At 43.2% G+C, this 17,448-nt stretch overlaps 1 protein-coding gene and 1 long non-coding RNA gene across 10 annotated transcripts in view; one reads left to right on the top strand and one right to left on the bottom strand.

Moving 5' to 3' along the window:
- UNC5D (unc-5 netrin receptor D) overlaps positions 1-17,448 on the top strand; it is a 562,020-nt gene that overhangs the window by 444,725 nt on the left and 99,847 nt on the right. For 6 of the 9 annotated variants that reach the window (XM_082715458.1, XM_082715461.1, XM_082715459.1 and 3 more), the window contains one exon: positions 4,562-4,594. The exons of the other annotated variants lie outside the window; for them this stretch is intronic. In XM_082715458.1, coding sequence (XP_082571584.1) covers positions 4,562-4,594 — 33 coding nt within the window. The remainder of the gene's footprint in view (positions 1-4,561; positions 4,595-17,448) is intronic. 9 annotated transcript variants of the gene reach the window in all.
- On the bottom strand, positions 3,131-4,966 carry LOC309855289. Its single transcript, XR_014306716.1, has 5 exons — positions 4,649-4,966; positions 4,185-4,304; positions 3,827-3,890; positions 3,527-3,703; positions 3,131-3,215 (listed from the first exon to the last, which is right to left on the bottom strand). It is a non-coding gene; the product is annotated as an uncharacterized lncRNA (long non-coding RNA).

Raw genomic sequence — 17,448 nt, 5'->3', positions numbered from 1 at the left:
CATTTCTCCTCAGGCCTGCTCTCTGTACACCCCTGGGATAGGGGCTAGCGTAGCTGACCACGCTTGTTCCTAGCAGAGAAAGGATAAGGCTGGCTGTGGGTAGGAAGGTAGGGGTGCAGCTATAAATAGCTCCTAAGAACAATGGATACCATGGGAGTGCTTGAGGAGCATCTCTTGTGACAGAGGAAGCAAGAAAGGTAAAGATGGCAAAGAAATGAATCATGGCCAAAAATAATCCTCTCTTTCCCTTTATTCTTTTTTTTTTTTTTAAAGCTTTTTTTATTTATTAATTTGACAGAGAGAAATCACAAGTAGATGGAGAGGCAGCCAGAGAGAGAGAGATAGGGAAGCAGGCTCCCTGCTGAGCAGAGAGCCTGATGCGGGACTCGATCCCAGGACCCTGAGATCATGACCTGAGCCGAAGGCAGCGGCTTAACCCACTGAGCCACCCAGGCGCCCCTTTCCCTTTATTCTTAATCATTTCTTATATATAAATATGTATACCTCTACACACATGCAACACAGACAAAAGCAGATTGTAAAACAATATATAAAAGGCAATTCCATGTCTTTGTAGGTAAAAATGATCAATTACTATCAATCTTCTATAGTTTCAGGCAAATATACATGTATAAACATATATATGTGCACATAGTTTTATATATCCATATATGAGGGGGGGAAGGCTGTGTATACATAACTTAACATTAATGATGGTTATCTCTTGGTGTGGCATTACAGGGGTTTTTTGTCTTTGTACTTACAAATGTATTTTATTTTGCATACACTCACTGTGTACCAACTATGTAAATAATGACAAAGATTCTTAAAGAAAACTTGACTGTGAAAAACACACTTTTGCATATAACACCAGGTGTTATATGCAACTGATGAATTACTGAACTCTATACCTGAAACTAATGATCTCTATATGTTGGCTAATTGAATCTAAATTTTTTTAAAAAACATACTTTTGCATCTTTATCTTGTAAATACACACAATCATTATAAGACTGAGTTGTAATGACATCAGTTTCCATTTACCCAGAAGGTGCCTCTCAGTGTCTAAGTTAGACCCCAGGAAAACTTGTGATTTTCTCAAACTACAGCTCAGCTGCCACTAGCTCAGAATTATATTTTTCTGCCTGCAGGATACAGAAGGGCTCCTCCTGGGTCCATCCGTATACTGCGGCCACCCCAAAGGTTCTCAGAGAGGCAAGACTAGCTGAAGTTGAGTACACAGGGCCCCAGATTTGTTGGTGGGAAGTATTAGTACACTCGGTAATCACAAAAACACAAACCCTAATTAGTCAGGAGGCCTTGGACTGGGGCCCAGGCATGGGTATTTGCTTAAAAGCTCCCCAGGTGATTCTAATGTGCAGCCAACATTAAGAACCATGGCCCTAATGGATTAATTTACTAGGGGGTTATTTGAACATGGAGAGAGGTAAAATGAAAGCAGAAAGGATTTGCTTGACCAAGGCCAAGTGGATGCATGGCCCAGGGCCTATGAGAATGATTTTGCAAACAGAATAAAAGAACATGGAGTGTGGGGTGGGCAGTTCTTCCAAAAGAGAGGGAGGTCAGTGGGTAGACCTCTCTCTCAAGTTCATGGTAGAGCAATCTCTGATATTTCAAACCGGGAGAATGTTTAATGATAGCAGCTTGCTGTCAGGATACTGGTTATCTCACAAAATCCAGCAAGGCCCAGTTTTGATGCTGATGCCAGGGGACGGAAGCTGTTTTGGGCACCAGAGGCTTCTAGCCTTTTCTGTTAGAGGATACACACTGACACGCTAACAAACCCTGCAGTAGAGCAGTGGCCCTTTGAATATTTTTTTACTCTGTTTTAGGAAATCATTCCGTAGGAATTTCTGTGGAATGCCTTTGCTTTTCGTGCACAGGTTTATAGTGGGTAAAAGCTAGGGAACCCACAGAGGTCTTCTGGTCCTTGTCCTTTATTCATATCAGGAAACTGAAGTTTTGACTTGTGCTCAGTTTCCTAAAGCAGAAGCTAGGACTAGACATGGTTTCTTAACTAACTCCCTTCGAGAATCCCTGAAATCCATTACAGCTTCTGATTTGGACTTGTGACGTGTCTCAAGCAGGGTGGCACAAGGGGTCCTGTTTTTATTCCGAGTGACTGACGAGGATGTTCTTGTTCAGAACATGCTGAAGTTATGTATCAGCTACCATTGATGGATACTGAACACGTGCCAGCCCTGAGCTATTGGCTTTATATTTATCATGTTTCATCTCTGCACCAATACTCAAGGACATTATTATTTCCATGTTACTGTGCAGAACACTGAGGTCACACAGATAGAATGAAGGCCATCCACGACGGAAAGCCTGTTCTAATCGTGAGAGTGTGCGCAGTTTCCACAATGCCACTGCCAGCCACGATGTCCCCAGAGCTGAGTCAGGAAGGGAAGTGTCCCACTCTTCTGCCCTGTGTGTTCTGACCCAACCTTGTCTCATGACCAGTTAAGCCCTGGCTTTTCCGCCCCACTCTTTTTCTTCCTGTGGAGCTGCACTGGGTAGAGCCCGACCACCTCAGTGTTTTAACAACCTGACTGTATTTGATTTATTTTGTAAGGAGTGGTTCTATATCTCACCTGTTTTTAATGGAGTTTCGTTTTGCTACCCAGCATAATCTTCGTTCCTGTGGTTTAGGTGGAAGAAAATGCTGTTAAGCTCAGCGAGAGTCCTAAACAGATGTTCTGCATGTCTCTGTGTGTAACATTAGCAATGCATCACTTCCAGACGTCTTGGCCTGGCCTGCCAGCATCCTGCGCCCGTGCCAGACACATTCTGATAGCAGGCAACAAGCAAAAACGGAAGCCAGGTTAAACCCAGCAAAGTCAGTGGATTCTCAGTCTTGAGCACATTATCATCTGGGCTGGGGGAAGGGCTACCCGCTCTCAGGCCAACTAGCTGTCCTCGATTCATGCAGGAAGGGGGATCCAAGTGTTGTCTGTTTTAAGAAATCTGACAGTGTAAAAATCTGAACATGATCCTATCCGCCTGAGCAAATTATTATCTTTTATGAAGATTATCCCTTGCCAATTAACCTTCTCCTTGTAATGAGAAAAAAACAATGGTGGTGCCGTTGCGAGAGTGTGACTTAAAACTTTTTAAAAGCTCCTTCCATAACAGATCCGACGGCAGAACACACAAGAGCTGTCTTTCGTAAAGCACACAGCAAGGGTTTTCTGTCAAACAGTATCAAGGGCAGGATGTGTGTTAGGGTAATACCTGTCTGGTGACGGATTCAAACCATAGCGGTGTCTCTCTGCCTGGGAGGGTTATGTGGCATTCAGATTATATTTCTGAAGTTCTCCCATATGTACTGGGCAAGATTTGATGCCGTTAAAAAGGTAATACAAAATGACAGTGTCTCACCCCGTGTGGCTCGCCTTCAGGCAAGTGGAGGAAAGGGACCCTGTAAGGTGACCTCTCAAGGTCCTCCTGCCGTAGCGTGACTCTGAATGATAAGCAGCGGCCTCAGAGCTTACATTCTGACCGTGTTCCGTCTAAGTCCTCGGGAGGGCACTGATAGGAGGGAGGGCATGCCGTTCGATCTTCTGGAATCTTGACGTGGTCACTAAAGCCGCATCTTCTCAGGTTTCTGTGCCGTGGTGGAGTTGCATTAGCCTGGGACAGCCGGGGAACGGGGACTGAGAAGTAGACGGTCTATGGTCTAAGACAAAGTTAGCCAGGGGCCCCAAGTCTCAAAGTGATGTACAGCGTTCAGTAGTGATGGCAGACAGGGCAGGACAGAGTGGCTGGAGGGCAGTGGGGAGAAATGACAAAAAGGTCTCACCTGAGCCTGACCCCTGAATGAGATTTCTCTGTCCCCTTCATCTTCCTGCTGCACTGCTCAGTATCTTGATTAGGGAGAGGTGATACACATTGTAACAGATCAGAATGATATGAAACAAACAAATTGCTCTTTTCAGAGAGATGGTACACATTGTAACAGATCAGAGGGATATGAAACAAGCAAACCTCCAACTAGCTCACAATACTGCACCCACCCTGACGGGGACGGGCACATTCCATAGCCTGGAGCTTTTTCATCCAGACTATGATAGCTGCTAAACCAATGTAGGATCCCTTTAAATATGTACTCAAGAGCTCCTTTTTTCCCCCATCACACAGAGTGAAATAACATCCCTTACCTGATCCGTTTACCTGATCCGTCTTCTGACTGTATAGAAAGTAGGGACTCGCTGGGAGCTCACTGCTCTCATCATGCTGATAAGAATCTAGCAATGCAACAGAGAGGAACTCCAGTAAGCCTGAGGGAAAAGAAAATATAAAATAAAATAATAAATAAATAAAAGGAATGAAGCAATCACCCCCAGGAAAATATTGCACAAGAGAAAAACATGAAATTAGAATGAAAGGGGAAAATATGAACAACGTAATCCATACCATCGGCAAAAATCGAGAAAATGTTTCATTTATAGAGGTGGACATACAGTGATATAGGAAATCTGTCTGCTCCATGTAAATTTATTAAATGAAACTTTCTTTTTCTCTTTCTTTCTTTTAGATAAAAAACCTCTTCATGAAATAAAACCCCAAAGTAAGTTATTTTTCCTCTTGTGAATATAATTCATTCTCATATTTGCTGCCTTACTGTTGTATTTGTTTAGGAGCCAAACAGAATTGAAGCTTGTGCGAAAGACCCAGGGTTTTCAGGGCTTCTCCTCATTGGGTTTGGACTCCCGCATATCAGAGGTTGAAATTGAAAGGAAATATGCACACCCTTCCCCTCCCTCCAGTAAAAGTAAATCTCTCCTCTTGATGCTGCCTGCCTGTAAGTTCATTTCTCTGCAAATGTCATCTAGGATTCTTATTGCTGAGGAGATTTATAGCATTAAAATTAATAAATATTTGCCAGTACAAGCTTCCAGGAGAGCAGCCTTGGGCAAAAGCCCAACAACAAGCCTTTCCACCTAGGAGGAGGGGGCACCTGAGAAGCAAACTGTGAACTCCATGGCAACTAGGTAGATGAGAATCCAGTATTCCACAGTGGAATCATCAGGACCTGCAAAGTTTGGTGTCAGTGCTGTCTCGAGCTCTCCATCCACAGGCTTGCCTCCTGGGGAGGCCTTTGCCTTATGTGGGCTGTACACAGCCAGCAGATTTGGGAAAAGCTGTGCAGCGTGAATGGTTGACTGCTCAGCCTTTGACCCTGTGGTTTTCAGCCTTGGCTGAACTTTATAACCACCTGGGGGCCTTTTAAAAACCCCAGTTCTCAGGCTGTACTTGGGACCAATGCGATCAGAATTGGGGTGGGTTAGAATCCCTGTTTTTTGTGTTTAGGATATAAAAACGTTAATGCATATTTCAATACATATTTTTTCCCTTGAAGTATAGTTGATAGACAATACTATATACACAGTGATTTGACTTTTATGTACATTAGGAAATGACTGCTGTGATAAGTCAGTTACCATCTATCACCATACGTAGTTATTACGATATTATTGACTGTGATCCCTTACGCTGTACTTTAAATCCTGTGACCTATTTGTTTTATAACTGGAAGTTTGTACCTCTTAATCCACCTCAACTATTTCCCCCACCCCCCCACCCCTCGGGCAACCACCCCCTTATTCTCTGTATTTATGAGTCTGTTTCCATTTTGTTTCCTCGTTTGTTTTGTTTTATAGTTTCCGTCTCCAAGTGTAGGAATGCTTATTTATTGAAAGAGCCTCAGATTCCAACGTGCAGCTTGGGCTGAGCGTAACTGTCTTAGAACAATATTTCTCAAGAAGTGGATCAGCAACCATGTGCACCAGAATCTTGGGGTGTGGTGGGAGCTTGTTAAATATACTCCACCTCAGAACAGAACAAATGAATCAGAATCCCTGAAACAAGGTGGGGGTATGGGGGAAAGGTCCTCCTGGGAATCTGTGTGTTCATATGTTCTCCACATGATCCTGAAGCACTCAGAAGTGTGTCAGGCATTCCGGGGAGATCTTGAGATGGAGGAGCCTCAGCAACACAGTTCTCAGTAACAGGAGAGGTAGCGAGCTGCCTGGTTTTGTTTATAAGCCTGTAGAAGGTGTCCCTGGCCAGTATCTCCCATTTTAATATAAAGCGGAGGACTTTTGATCTTTTAAATCCTAGGGTACTAAAATTCAAATAGCTTGGGAGAGCTAATAGCTTTTATGAGCTAACTTCTTTGAAGGAATTAAGACCCTGTGAGGATAGACAGAAATAGGTACCTTGGGACAGGGGTCAGGAGATGTGAGAACAAAATCCAGGAAAGCTGTTGGGTTCAGACTGCATTAGGTTCCTCCAGGCAGGCTTGAGAGATAACGGGAGTGGGGGCGGGGCATTACTTACAGAGTCTTACAGAGTCGGAGAACTTAACAGAACAACACAAACAAACTTCCTTCCTTAACTTTTTTCCCCTGAGGTCCCCTACCTGTCAAATCATGAACGGTACTTAGGGGGTGGTCCCCTGACATCCTGCGTGCTTGATTTTGAACTCAGGAAGGTTGAAGGTGGGGGAACCTTGTTGTGTATGTGTGTGTACGTGTATGAGGGAGGGAAGGAGGGAAGGGAAAAAATCGGGTCAGTGAATATTTGGCTTGAGCCTGTGTCAAGAGCTCAGGGTGACAGGGTGACAGCTGGACTCCCAACTGCCTCCTGGTGACATAGCCTTGCCCACCCTACCCCCGACTGGTGGTCACGCGGCATACCCACAGGATCATGGGTATCCGTGTGGTGGCTGTCGTGAGAGTTACTTAGGAATGTGTTTTTTTAAAAATTAATTTCATGCTTAGTTTGTGAGTCCTGTGCCATTCTAATTTGGTTACATCTGTACTTCCAGCCATAAACCCCACAGTAGCTATTTCTAGTCCTCAGGGACTCCTGAATTAGTTTTTGCTTGGGGTTCTCGCTCATGAACACCATGCTTAATTGCTGGATACTGCAACGGAATCGCTTAAACTGTTTTAATTTGTGATTTCCTAAAAATAAAACCTTAACAGAATCAATGTGATTGCAAAAGGCTCCCAGAGGAATCCAGTTGGGGTTCTGTAAGCTGCACGGTTAGGAGTGCATTATACAAATTCAGGCTGTGGTTGTTCCGTGAAAGAGGGGCTTAGTTTAAAGACTACATGAATCATCACTGATGCAAAATCAAAGTCAATTATGAAGATAATTGAGAAACAACCTGTTCCCATATATAGCTGTGCTCATGATCCTCCGCGAGGCCTGGTGGATAGAAGACATTACTCAGAGCTCGTGAGCGGGGCTGAGTGAGAGCAGGCGGGCCAAGAAGCCAGCTCTGAGTTGCAGGGAGGTGTAAAGAGAAAGTGAGGTCTTAAGATATCTGTTGGCAAATCATAATGACAAACTGGGGAAAATATGTGCACCGCATAGCTCATGAAAGCACTTATTGTAAATGAGATAATTTAATCAATTACGTTTCCTAATGTACTAAACCGAATGTTTCATTTTCTGCTTCTGCACATCTTAAATTATCTTCAGGTGCTTTATGAGATTTAATCATAGTTAATAGAAACTTCATTACCATCAAATGTGCTTTCAATAAATGTTGTGTAACAATGTCAGGAGGTGCAGTAAGATATAGTAGGTTCTGAATGGCAAACACGCACCCCCAGAGTCAGACGGGAAAAAAGGCCGCCTTCAGACAATGGGACTCCTAGGAGGCTTGGGGCCGTGGCTTTTCTGAAAGGCCATGGGCTCCAGAGGTGTGGCTTGTTCAGCATGTTCATCTTAGCAATGAAAAGGATTTCACTTTCCCCTAAAAAGTAACTGAGAACCACACACACACACACACACACACACACACACATACACACTCACGGTCTTCTCTTCATCTCCTTTCCATGTAGCTGTTTTGCATCTAGCAGCAATGGCTGCTCAGCACAAATCCCATTAGCACGTCCAGAGTCCAGAGTCGGCCACCTTCTGGACCTTCATCTCAACTTTTTCCAAAGTGACTTTCTCCTTCTCTACCCATGTTCTTCAGTCCTGCATCCTGTCCGTACTTCGTTCATACCACACCATCAGCTCACTTGTCCATGGGTGGGGACTTGGGCAGTGTCTGGGACCCCTCTTTTCCCTCTGCTGTCTCCTGCTCTGCTTATTACTCAAGAGATCATTACAGTCTACCACCCGGATGGATCTCTAGTTCATCAGCATCTCCCCATTTTTAGTCTACCCATATCCATCCCTCTGTTCACTCAACAGCTGTCTGTTGAGCGCTTGCCACATGCTGGAAAGTGGTGGTGGGGAAGCGCTGAGCTGAACAGGCACAGCTTCTGCTTCCACAAAGCGTCCGGTTTTAATGAGTGGAGATGGATGGTTGCAAACAAACCAGAAAAAACCTAGAGTGCTGATGGTAAGTGTCATGAAAGGAAATGAAGCAGGGTAAGGGGCTCAAGCAGGGCCAAAAGGAGCGTTGCTTTTTTTGTATAAAGCGTTCAGAGCAGGTCTCTGTTTAAAAATTACATTTAAGAAGAGACCTGAAAAAAAAAATTCTGGATGTCTGGGAGAGATTGTTCCAGACAAAGGGAACACCAGAGGCAAAGGCTGCGTGGTGGGGACTTGCTTGGAGTGTCTGAGGAACAGCAAAGAGGCCAAGATACCTTGAGCAGAGTGGCAAAGGGAGGAGTCCTGATAGCTGAGATCAGAGAAATGGGATGAGAAGGGAAATTGCCAGACATATCATAGGCCATTGTAATGACTTTGACCAAAGGGAAGCCCTTGAGCATTCGTCATAGTGACATGACCTACTATTTTCAAGGATAAGCTCTACTTGTTGCATTGACTGTTAACATAGAGTGGATCAAAGCAGAAACAAGACCTGTTGCCGTGATCTACTGTAACCATAATCTGTTATAGTAATCTAGGCTGTTCCAATATGGAGGCCCTAACGTTACCAAGGTTTAAGATGACTGTGGCTTGATGTAGATAGACTACATTAGAAATTGTAAAAATGGGTCATACTTGGGTAACTTTGGAAGGCAGAAAGGATTTGCTGATGGACTGGATATCGAGTGTGAGATAAAGAAAGGTGTCAGGCATGATTTCAAAAGTTTGGCTATGGCAGCTAGAAGGATGGAGTGATGATGGAGAAAATGTGGTCTAGCAAATCCAGAGGGACAATCAAGAGTTCAGTGTGTTACTAATGCTAACTTTGAGATACCTCTTCAACATCTAAATGGAGAGGTTGAGCAGGCAATTGAATATATGAGTCTCGAGGTCAGAGGAGAGTCCTGACTGATGACATAAATCTGGGGCTTGTCAGTGTCCAGATGATATTTAAAGCCATTAGGTTGAAAGCGATCCCGGGCTAATGAATGTGTGTGGACACGGGGAAGAAAGCGGAGGACTGAGCCCTGCGGGGCATCAACATTTAGATGCAGACGAGGTCAGAAGTCACTGCAGAGAAGACAGAAAAGTAATAGCCGCAGAGTAAGAGAAAAACCAAAAGAAAAGAAAATGGCGTCCCGGAAGAAAAGTTTAAAAAGTTCAGGCCGTCTTCATTCCCAGCCAGGATTTGTACAGTGGCCTCCCTCGATTCAGTCTTGCCCATCGTCAATTTATCTGATCTTTCCAAAACATTAATTCTTGTCGTACCATTTCCATGTTTAAAGCTCTTCAATTGCTCACTGTTCATTCTAAGATCAAGTCCAAGCCCAAGGTACTAAACAGGTATGTGATCTGGTCTCAGCTTCCCTTTCTTAATCATCTCTCTCAATCAGCTTAATCATTAGGTAAGCTCCTTCCTACCTGCTCACCACTTCCTATATTCTTCAGCCAGATAAAGCTTCTGGGTTATCTGGATACCCTCTACCCATTTTCACATGTACGTTCTGCTACTTCTGCCCACAACTTGTTCCCACCACCTGCTCCTTAACTTGTTAAGTTCATTCTTCCTTCATCTCCTTTGCAAGACTTTCACCCATGCAGCCTCCAAGCACTGGTCTGGTTATTTACCCAGTATCAGACAATTTACCTAATTCTCTACTCTATTTTCATTGACTTGATGCGGGTCTGGATTCCCATTCCCATTCTTGGACCTAATCCCAGCCTGAGTCTTACTTACTCTTGTACCTGTAGCATTCACCGCTGGCCTAGTATGAACTAGATGCTCAGAAAACACAGGAGTTAATGCCTTATATCCTCCTGTTAACTCCTCATGAAGTCTTTTATTGTTTAAGGTGAAAATAAAGTCTGCTTCTAAATATTTTTACTCATTTATGTAGTAGCTATTTATTATACAATTGTTGTATATAAATAGTCTTGTCCCAGTGAAGCATGAGGGAAAAATAAGAAATGTTTCATCCCCACAACTTCAGTACAATGTAGAAGATGATAAATGACTTGAGAAAAGGGGAAGGAACAATTTCAGATAATCATTTATTTTGTACCAGATATGAAGTTAAAGCCCAAAAGGTATGCTTTCCAGAACCATTTCCATCAAAGAATGGCCCAAATGTGTCCTTAAAGACTAAAAACAATGTATACTTTTCTCACAAACACCCATCGCATTCTATATCTTTTCTAAAAATATACTGCTTTCATCCATATTGGAATTATATGGAGCCTGGGATTCCTCATCTTCTGTGATCTTCACAGGGCTGGGGAATGCCTCACAAGATAAGGGGTCCACACTACATTTAGATTTTTTTTTTAAGATTTTATTTATTTATTTATTTGACAGATCACAAGTAGGCACAGAGGCAGTGGGGGGAGGGGAAGCAGGCTCCCCGCTGAGCAGAGAGCCCGATGCAGGGCTCGATCCCAGGACCCCGAGACCACGACCCGAGCCGAAGGCAGAGGCCTAACCCACTGAGCCACCCAGGCACACGTACATGTAGATATTCCTTTCTACGAAGACTTGAATAGTGCCTTGAGCCCATAGAACTGTCTGTGACTTTGGGACCTACCTTTACATTCTCAACAGAATTTCAGGCTCTTCTAAGCTAACATTAGGCTACTGGCATCAAAGCTAATCTTCTAACCATGCTTTAAAACACTTTTTTTTCCCCCATCATTTTTCTTTACCTCCTACGGATTATTTTCAATTACATAAATACAGCACTTTCTGCAAATCGCATGACTTGCTTTGTCCTTCAGGATCACGGTAGGATCATCCCTACTGTGAATCAATCCAATATGTCTTTACAGGCAACATTTGTAATTTTCTTACCACTTCCAATACCCTTATTATCCAGTTTTTATCCTATCATGAATGTATGTCTTTTCTTACTACTCTTTTCAATGACATTGTTGACTCTGCCCTTAATGAATGTGATGGGAGTTTGTTCATGATATACCTCAGAACTAAGCACAGAGGAGTAGTTGAGAGACCAATATGTTCTTCAGCAAGAGGGTAAGTTGGAATATGAATTTTCAGGTCCCATCTTTCCACTTGTCAGTGTTTTCCAAGTTTAAAGAGTTTGTGCCTTCAGTTTTTAGGATAGGACATTAAATAAAGTGAAGTCATTTCTCTCAAGGGCTGGAATTCAACTCCTATTCTTTTTGACTATCTCTACTCTAACTTGGTCTTCCTGTCTGATGGGGAAAAGCACAGTTCTTTTGCAGCCAAAGGTAGAGTTACCAAATAAAAGAGAGGACCCCCTAGTTAAATTTAAATTTCAGATAAAGAAATTTCTAGCATAAGCATATTTCAGATATTGCATGGGAGATACACTAACATTATTGTTGATCTGAAATTCAAGTTTAACTGTGTCATATTTTTATTTGCTAAATCTGGCAGCTTTGGTTAAAAGGAGGGGTATAACATGCATGAATGTGCACTATCAAAAAACACTTTATAAAATAGATTACCTTTATTGCCAGTCTTGGAAGAATAGTTAAAATTGAAACAGATATTAGAGGGTCAAGCCTTTCAGTAGGAGCAAAAAATCTGATTCAAAAAAATAAATAAATAATTCTCCTGGAGTACAAGGTCTACTTGAAAAAATGAGTAATCAGACTTGGCCAGAGAGTAGGGTCCATATGAATGAGAAGTGGGCGAAAGCTTTTGAAAAATGGGATGGTGCAGAGCATAAAGTATCTTGAGCCATGATAGAAGTCCTATTGGAGTGGACTCAATTCATACTGGAGAGTCGTTGAAAGGTGTTGGAGTGGCAGTACCAGGACTGTGTTTGGGAAGATGAATCCACATGTAAAATGGCTCTGAGTGACCAAGACTGTGTATACTAGGAAAGATGAGACCATACACCATGGGTGTCAAGTGGGGTATCTCCTACTGAGATTGAGACGTGAGAGGCACTGCAGACAGATGTAACGAGTAAGATGTGTGAGTGGTCTGGGGAAAGGCTCAATGGGAACAAAATGAAAGATGACTCTTCAACCTCACTCCTGGTGTCTCATTACCTGAAAAAGGGAATTCAAGAGAAGAAAATATTTGAAGAGATAAGAATGATGAATCTAGAAGTCAGATGGCAGATCTGAGATGTTAGCACAATAGGCAAGTAGTTTCGTCCAATGAGAAGGAAGGAGATGTGGCCTGAGGTCTGCAGACAGGAGATGAGGCAGGAGATCACGGAGATCACCAATGGAGAGTGTTAGGTATCAAGGAAAAAGTTAGCACTGAGAGCGATTATCCAATTAGATTGGCCTGGAGAAAGGAAAGGGGCTAAGAGCTGACCTTTCAAGTCTGTTTATAGAACTTTGAGAGTGGAGGGTGGTTACTCAGAAAGAAGAAGGTAGCGGAATCGAGTTTAAGGAACGTTTTTTCTCTCTCTAGAAGGAGGGTTGGCTTGGCTGGTCCACCACTGCAGAGCAGTGGGAAGGAGTAAGATAGAGAACATGACTGTTGAGGCAGTGATTGTAAATAACCTTCAAGAAGGAACAGTGCTTTGGCAGAAAGACCTTAAAGGGTAAGAGAACAACCAAATTTAGAAATACTGGACTAATTAAATTATCATACAGCCTGGCAATGGGCAAGGCAAATGTAAAAAGAAATGAAGTGTGTCTCCAGGTTCTAACAGAAAGACCTACAAGATACTGTATGTGGAACAGTGACAAAAAAGCCAAGTACGGTAAAGGAAATATAATGTGGAGCCTTTAGGATAAAAAAAGATAAAGGACATTCACACACACGCCCGCACCCCCCACCCGCCCAAAGTCTCAAAGATACTATTAAGACTGCTTCTGGAGAAGAGCTAGTTGGAGGATGCATTTTCTCCTTGCATACTGTCCATTTTTGTATTTCCTAAAACATTTTCTCCCCTTATGTATACAGGATAACAGTTAACTGGTTGGAGAAATTATGCATTAAGAAAACACATACTGGGTGGCTCAGTGGGTTAAGTCTCTGCCTTCGGCTCCAGTCATGATCTCAGGGTCCTGGGATGGAGTCCCGCATCAGGCTCTCCGCTCAGCGGGGAGCCTGCTTCCCCCCTCTCTCTCCGCCTGCCTCTCTGCCGACTTGTGATCTCTCTCTCTGTGTCAAATAAATAAATAAAATCTTAAAAAAAAATTTTTTTTAAAAGCACATACTAAGAAATGCTGGATGTTTAAAAAAATGCTCAAAGTTCTTTTATACAAAGAGCTAAGAATCCATGGATATAGAGAAAATCACATCTTTGAGATGTTTGTCTGAGAGGAAGCTGGGGGAAGGATTTGGGGAGAGGTGATTTAAGAAGTCTAGACTGCGTGTGGAGGCAGAGGGCAAGGCTCCAGTACAGAGGAAAAGTTCGAAGATGCAAGACCAAAAGGGAATAATGAATGAGTCCGGGTCCCAGTGGAGGCTAGAGAGGGCGGAATCGGAGCCGGCCTGACACAGAAAAGGAGCAGCTCTTCGGGGAACAGAGAAAAGGGAAGGAAATGTGGCTGAAGAAGCCGAGGAATTTTCGAGTTGCAGGGGAGTGAGCTCGCATGGGATGGCCTCCATTTCTTCAGCTGGAAGGAAGGGCAGGCGAACAGGAGGGCGCTTACTGAACCAGAACAGCACAGGGCACATGGCGCATTTCAGAACTGGCACTTCGGTCATTCCTTACAACAGTAAAACACCACCACCACAAGAACAATAATGAGGTTTTTGACGAGAGATCAGAAAAGTGGAGGTGCTGATTGGTGATGGGTTGTAGGATTCCAAGCAGTGCAGATATCATTGGAACGGTTCCCCATGGTTGACCGTGGCTGGCCATTTAAAAGCTATTTTCTGATGTGTTATTAAAAAACTTTGCCTTTCAAAGACAGCAAGGATAAACCACTGTAACAGTAATTTCCATTGTATGATATGTCAGCATCTTGTGAAATATTCTGGCACATGACCTTGTACCTGCAGCACTGGCTGTGCAAGGGGCCAGGGGCAGGTCCTGAGATGCCTGGGAGCTGCCTTTCTAGGGGAGCAAGCACAGCAACAGCTTCTTTGATGGTGTGGGCTCCTTGATAATTCACTGTCTCTAGTATATGTCAATTCAGGTTGTTGGTTTTTCTTCTGAAATGGCAGCAGTGGTCATTCTACCATATTTAATCGGAGATGGGATTTGCTCTGCTCCTTTATTAATTTTGTGTAGCTATCTAATTCTCTAAAATAGACTTTAATCTGATACATAGTTAAGCTCATAACATGAGAATTGAGTTATAGTCCCACTAATTAGTGGCAATGATCAGTATTTCACATGGGAGTCATGTGAAGAAAGGCAAACCGAGTAAACCGCCCTTGTATTTCGTCCTTTGGGGTCTACATTGGTTCCTCTAAATGACTAGGTATGATGGCAATTCCTAAAAACACAGAACTTGCGGATGCCTCATCCTTGCCTTAGGAATTTCACAGGGGTTCTGAAAGGCCAGTTACTCCTCACCAGCTTTGACCAAAAATAAATAAATAAAACAACTGCAGACACTTGTCAAGTCATGCTTTTTTTTTTTTTTTCTTTTTTTTGGCAGAGACTTTCTGAAAGTAAATTTTAGTCTCCCTCAGAACGACACCACACTTTTTTTTTTTAACTGCCCTCATTGCAGAAAAAGGTCATTTTAATATCTAACCAGAGTCCCAGTTGCTATAATAAAAGGCCACGTCCTCCTTTTCAGTCCTTGTTAGAGATGGCAAAGTGTTGGTTACTCACGTCATCATAAAGGAAAAGGGTCTCTGAGTGCCTACTGTGGCCTGTTCTCCTCTTGGGACAACACTCTGTGCATTAGAGATCACCTCAGTCACTTTACAGCTCTCCCTTCTCCAGGCCAGATGAGTCCATAAACATGTCCTCTCCAGGGTCCTCTCATTCCCAGCTCTCTATTCATCTTTTCAGCCTTTCTCTGCAGACATTCTTAACTCCTTCCAGCAACAGACATAGTCCTCAGTAGTTCCTGACCAATTTGGAATACAAGAGGTTTCTCAGTCAGTTTTCGGTTTTGTTTTCTTTCCTCCAAGATGTAGATTTTATGCAACATTTTTTAAATTAGTTCCAGAGGTAGAATTAGTGATTCGTTGGTTGCATGTGAGACCCAGGGCTCATTCCACCCTTAAGGCCCATCATCCAATTACGCCATCCACTCACCCACCTCCCCTCCACCAATCCTCAGTTCATTTCCTAGAGTTCAGCGTCTCTTATGATTTGCCTCCCTCTCTATTTTCATTTTATTTTATTTTATTTTATTTTTCCTTCCCTTTCCCTATGCAACCATTTTTTTTTTTTTTTAAATACCGCATGTTGGGTCTTTCCATGCTTTGCTCTGTGTGGCTTTTGGATCAAGGAAAGCTTTTGTGACTCTTGAATCAAGGAAAATGGGGGTGAAGACCCAGGAAAGACATCAATAACACATGGATACGTAAAGCTTCATTCACCAAACAGACAGGAAAGTATCCTGTGTCCATAGAAAGTGGAATAGCATCAGTCAGTTCAAAATCGCTCTGAGCAAACAGACCAGCAACACACGTGTCTGTGAGCAGACAGGTGTGAACACGTATATGTGTTCCATGTAAAGGGGGTCCCTGCGGCAGGAGTTTGGTAATCAACCTCAGACTGTGATTTCTTTAATGCTTCTCCTCCCACTGTTGGAGACCAGGTGAACAATCAATAAATAGTTGCAGTAGTTTGCAGATTTCTGTGGGAAATTGTAGAGATAGTCCTGCTTTTAAAGCGTGTAAAGCAGTTAGGGAGAATGCATCGGCATTTAGAGAATTCAACAATGAAAAAATGATCCAAAAGGAGGTGTTGGAACCCTGAAGTGATGCTGGAGTTTAGAAGAACATGGTTGGCAGGGTTGGCCGGATTGGGCAGGCCAAGGTTGCTTTCTTGGAGGAGGTGGACCTTCAGAAGGCACCTGTTGGATGAGTGGTACCTAGATGCCCAGTGGGGTGGGGTGATATTTTATAATGACTTGCCATCCAGTAGCAGGCACCCCTCCGGCAGGTATATTCACGGTTGAGTTTGAGGTGTAGGGCAATGCAGCAAAGGGGAGCATGAGCACTGACATGACCATGAAGAAAGAGCTCAGTGCCTGGATAGTGGTGCTGCCAGGTGGCCATGTGGTTGGAAAGACTCCTCTGGGAAGGAGCAATGGAAGCTTCCAGTACTTGGATGTTGAGTTTGTGCCTGCATGTGCATGTGCGTGCCCTCGTACACCCCACGTCCCCCCTTATCCCATGAAGTCGTAGTGTAGAATATGGGACTAAATCTCAGATTCTTCCGGAGTCAGTTCTGAACACACAAGAAAAGCGAATGGGTTGCGTTTTTAAGCAAACAGCCATCCTTATAGGGGAAACCACTCTTCTTTCCCGGAGGACAGATTAGCAAAGAGTGAAGCAGAGAAAAAAAGAACAAGAATAAGGCGAGATAAAAGCAGGTAGAGAGAAGAGAAAGAAGGAAGAAAGAAGCACTGTGGTCCAGCTTTGGAGAGGTTTGAGCTGTGGGTAAGGATGTCTGATTATTTCTCTCCGTACAAACACAGGTGGCGTCGAACGACTTGTGTCAGCTTCTGTCAGAACCTCATCACTACTGTTGGACAAGAAACAAGAATATGTTAATTTATCCGTGCATCCCCATTTCCATGGCATGGCTGGCCCTTCACAAATGTTTGTTGAATAAATGAAATTATTAGATTCTGGAGTTTTTAATTCCCCAGACAGATTGTTCTTGTAAAGTAAATACCACATTGCTTATCCTCCTGTAGGAATCGATTGACTTCTGGCTTTTAGATTAGACTGTCCCACCAAGTGCCAGGATAAACGTTATATGGACACGGTGCCCTCCATATGGTCTCACTCCCTTCTCGCCCCATCCCCATAGTCTCCATACTTTTTTTTTTTTTTTTTTTAGTTCTGTAATTCAGTATTTCATTCCCTTAAGTCAAATAGATTCCGCAAATATTCTTGGGAAATGCATGGAACCATATCAAACATTTAAATCTCAATCTGCAGGCATATGTACGGTCCTTTCCTAAAAACAGGGTTTGTGTTTGAGAAGG

The sequence above is a fragment of the Mustela nivalis genome (assembly GCF_964662115.1).
Source record: "Mustela nivalis genome assembly, chromosome: 20".
In the NCBI taxonomy this organism is placed as follows: domain Eukaryota; kingdom Metazoa; phylum Chordata; class Mammalia; order Carnivora; family Mustelidae; genus Mustela; species Mustela nivalis.
The sequence above is the reverse complement of the archived record's forward strand: the minus strand, read 5'-3'. Positions and strand labels throughout refer to the sequence as shown.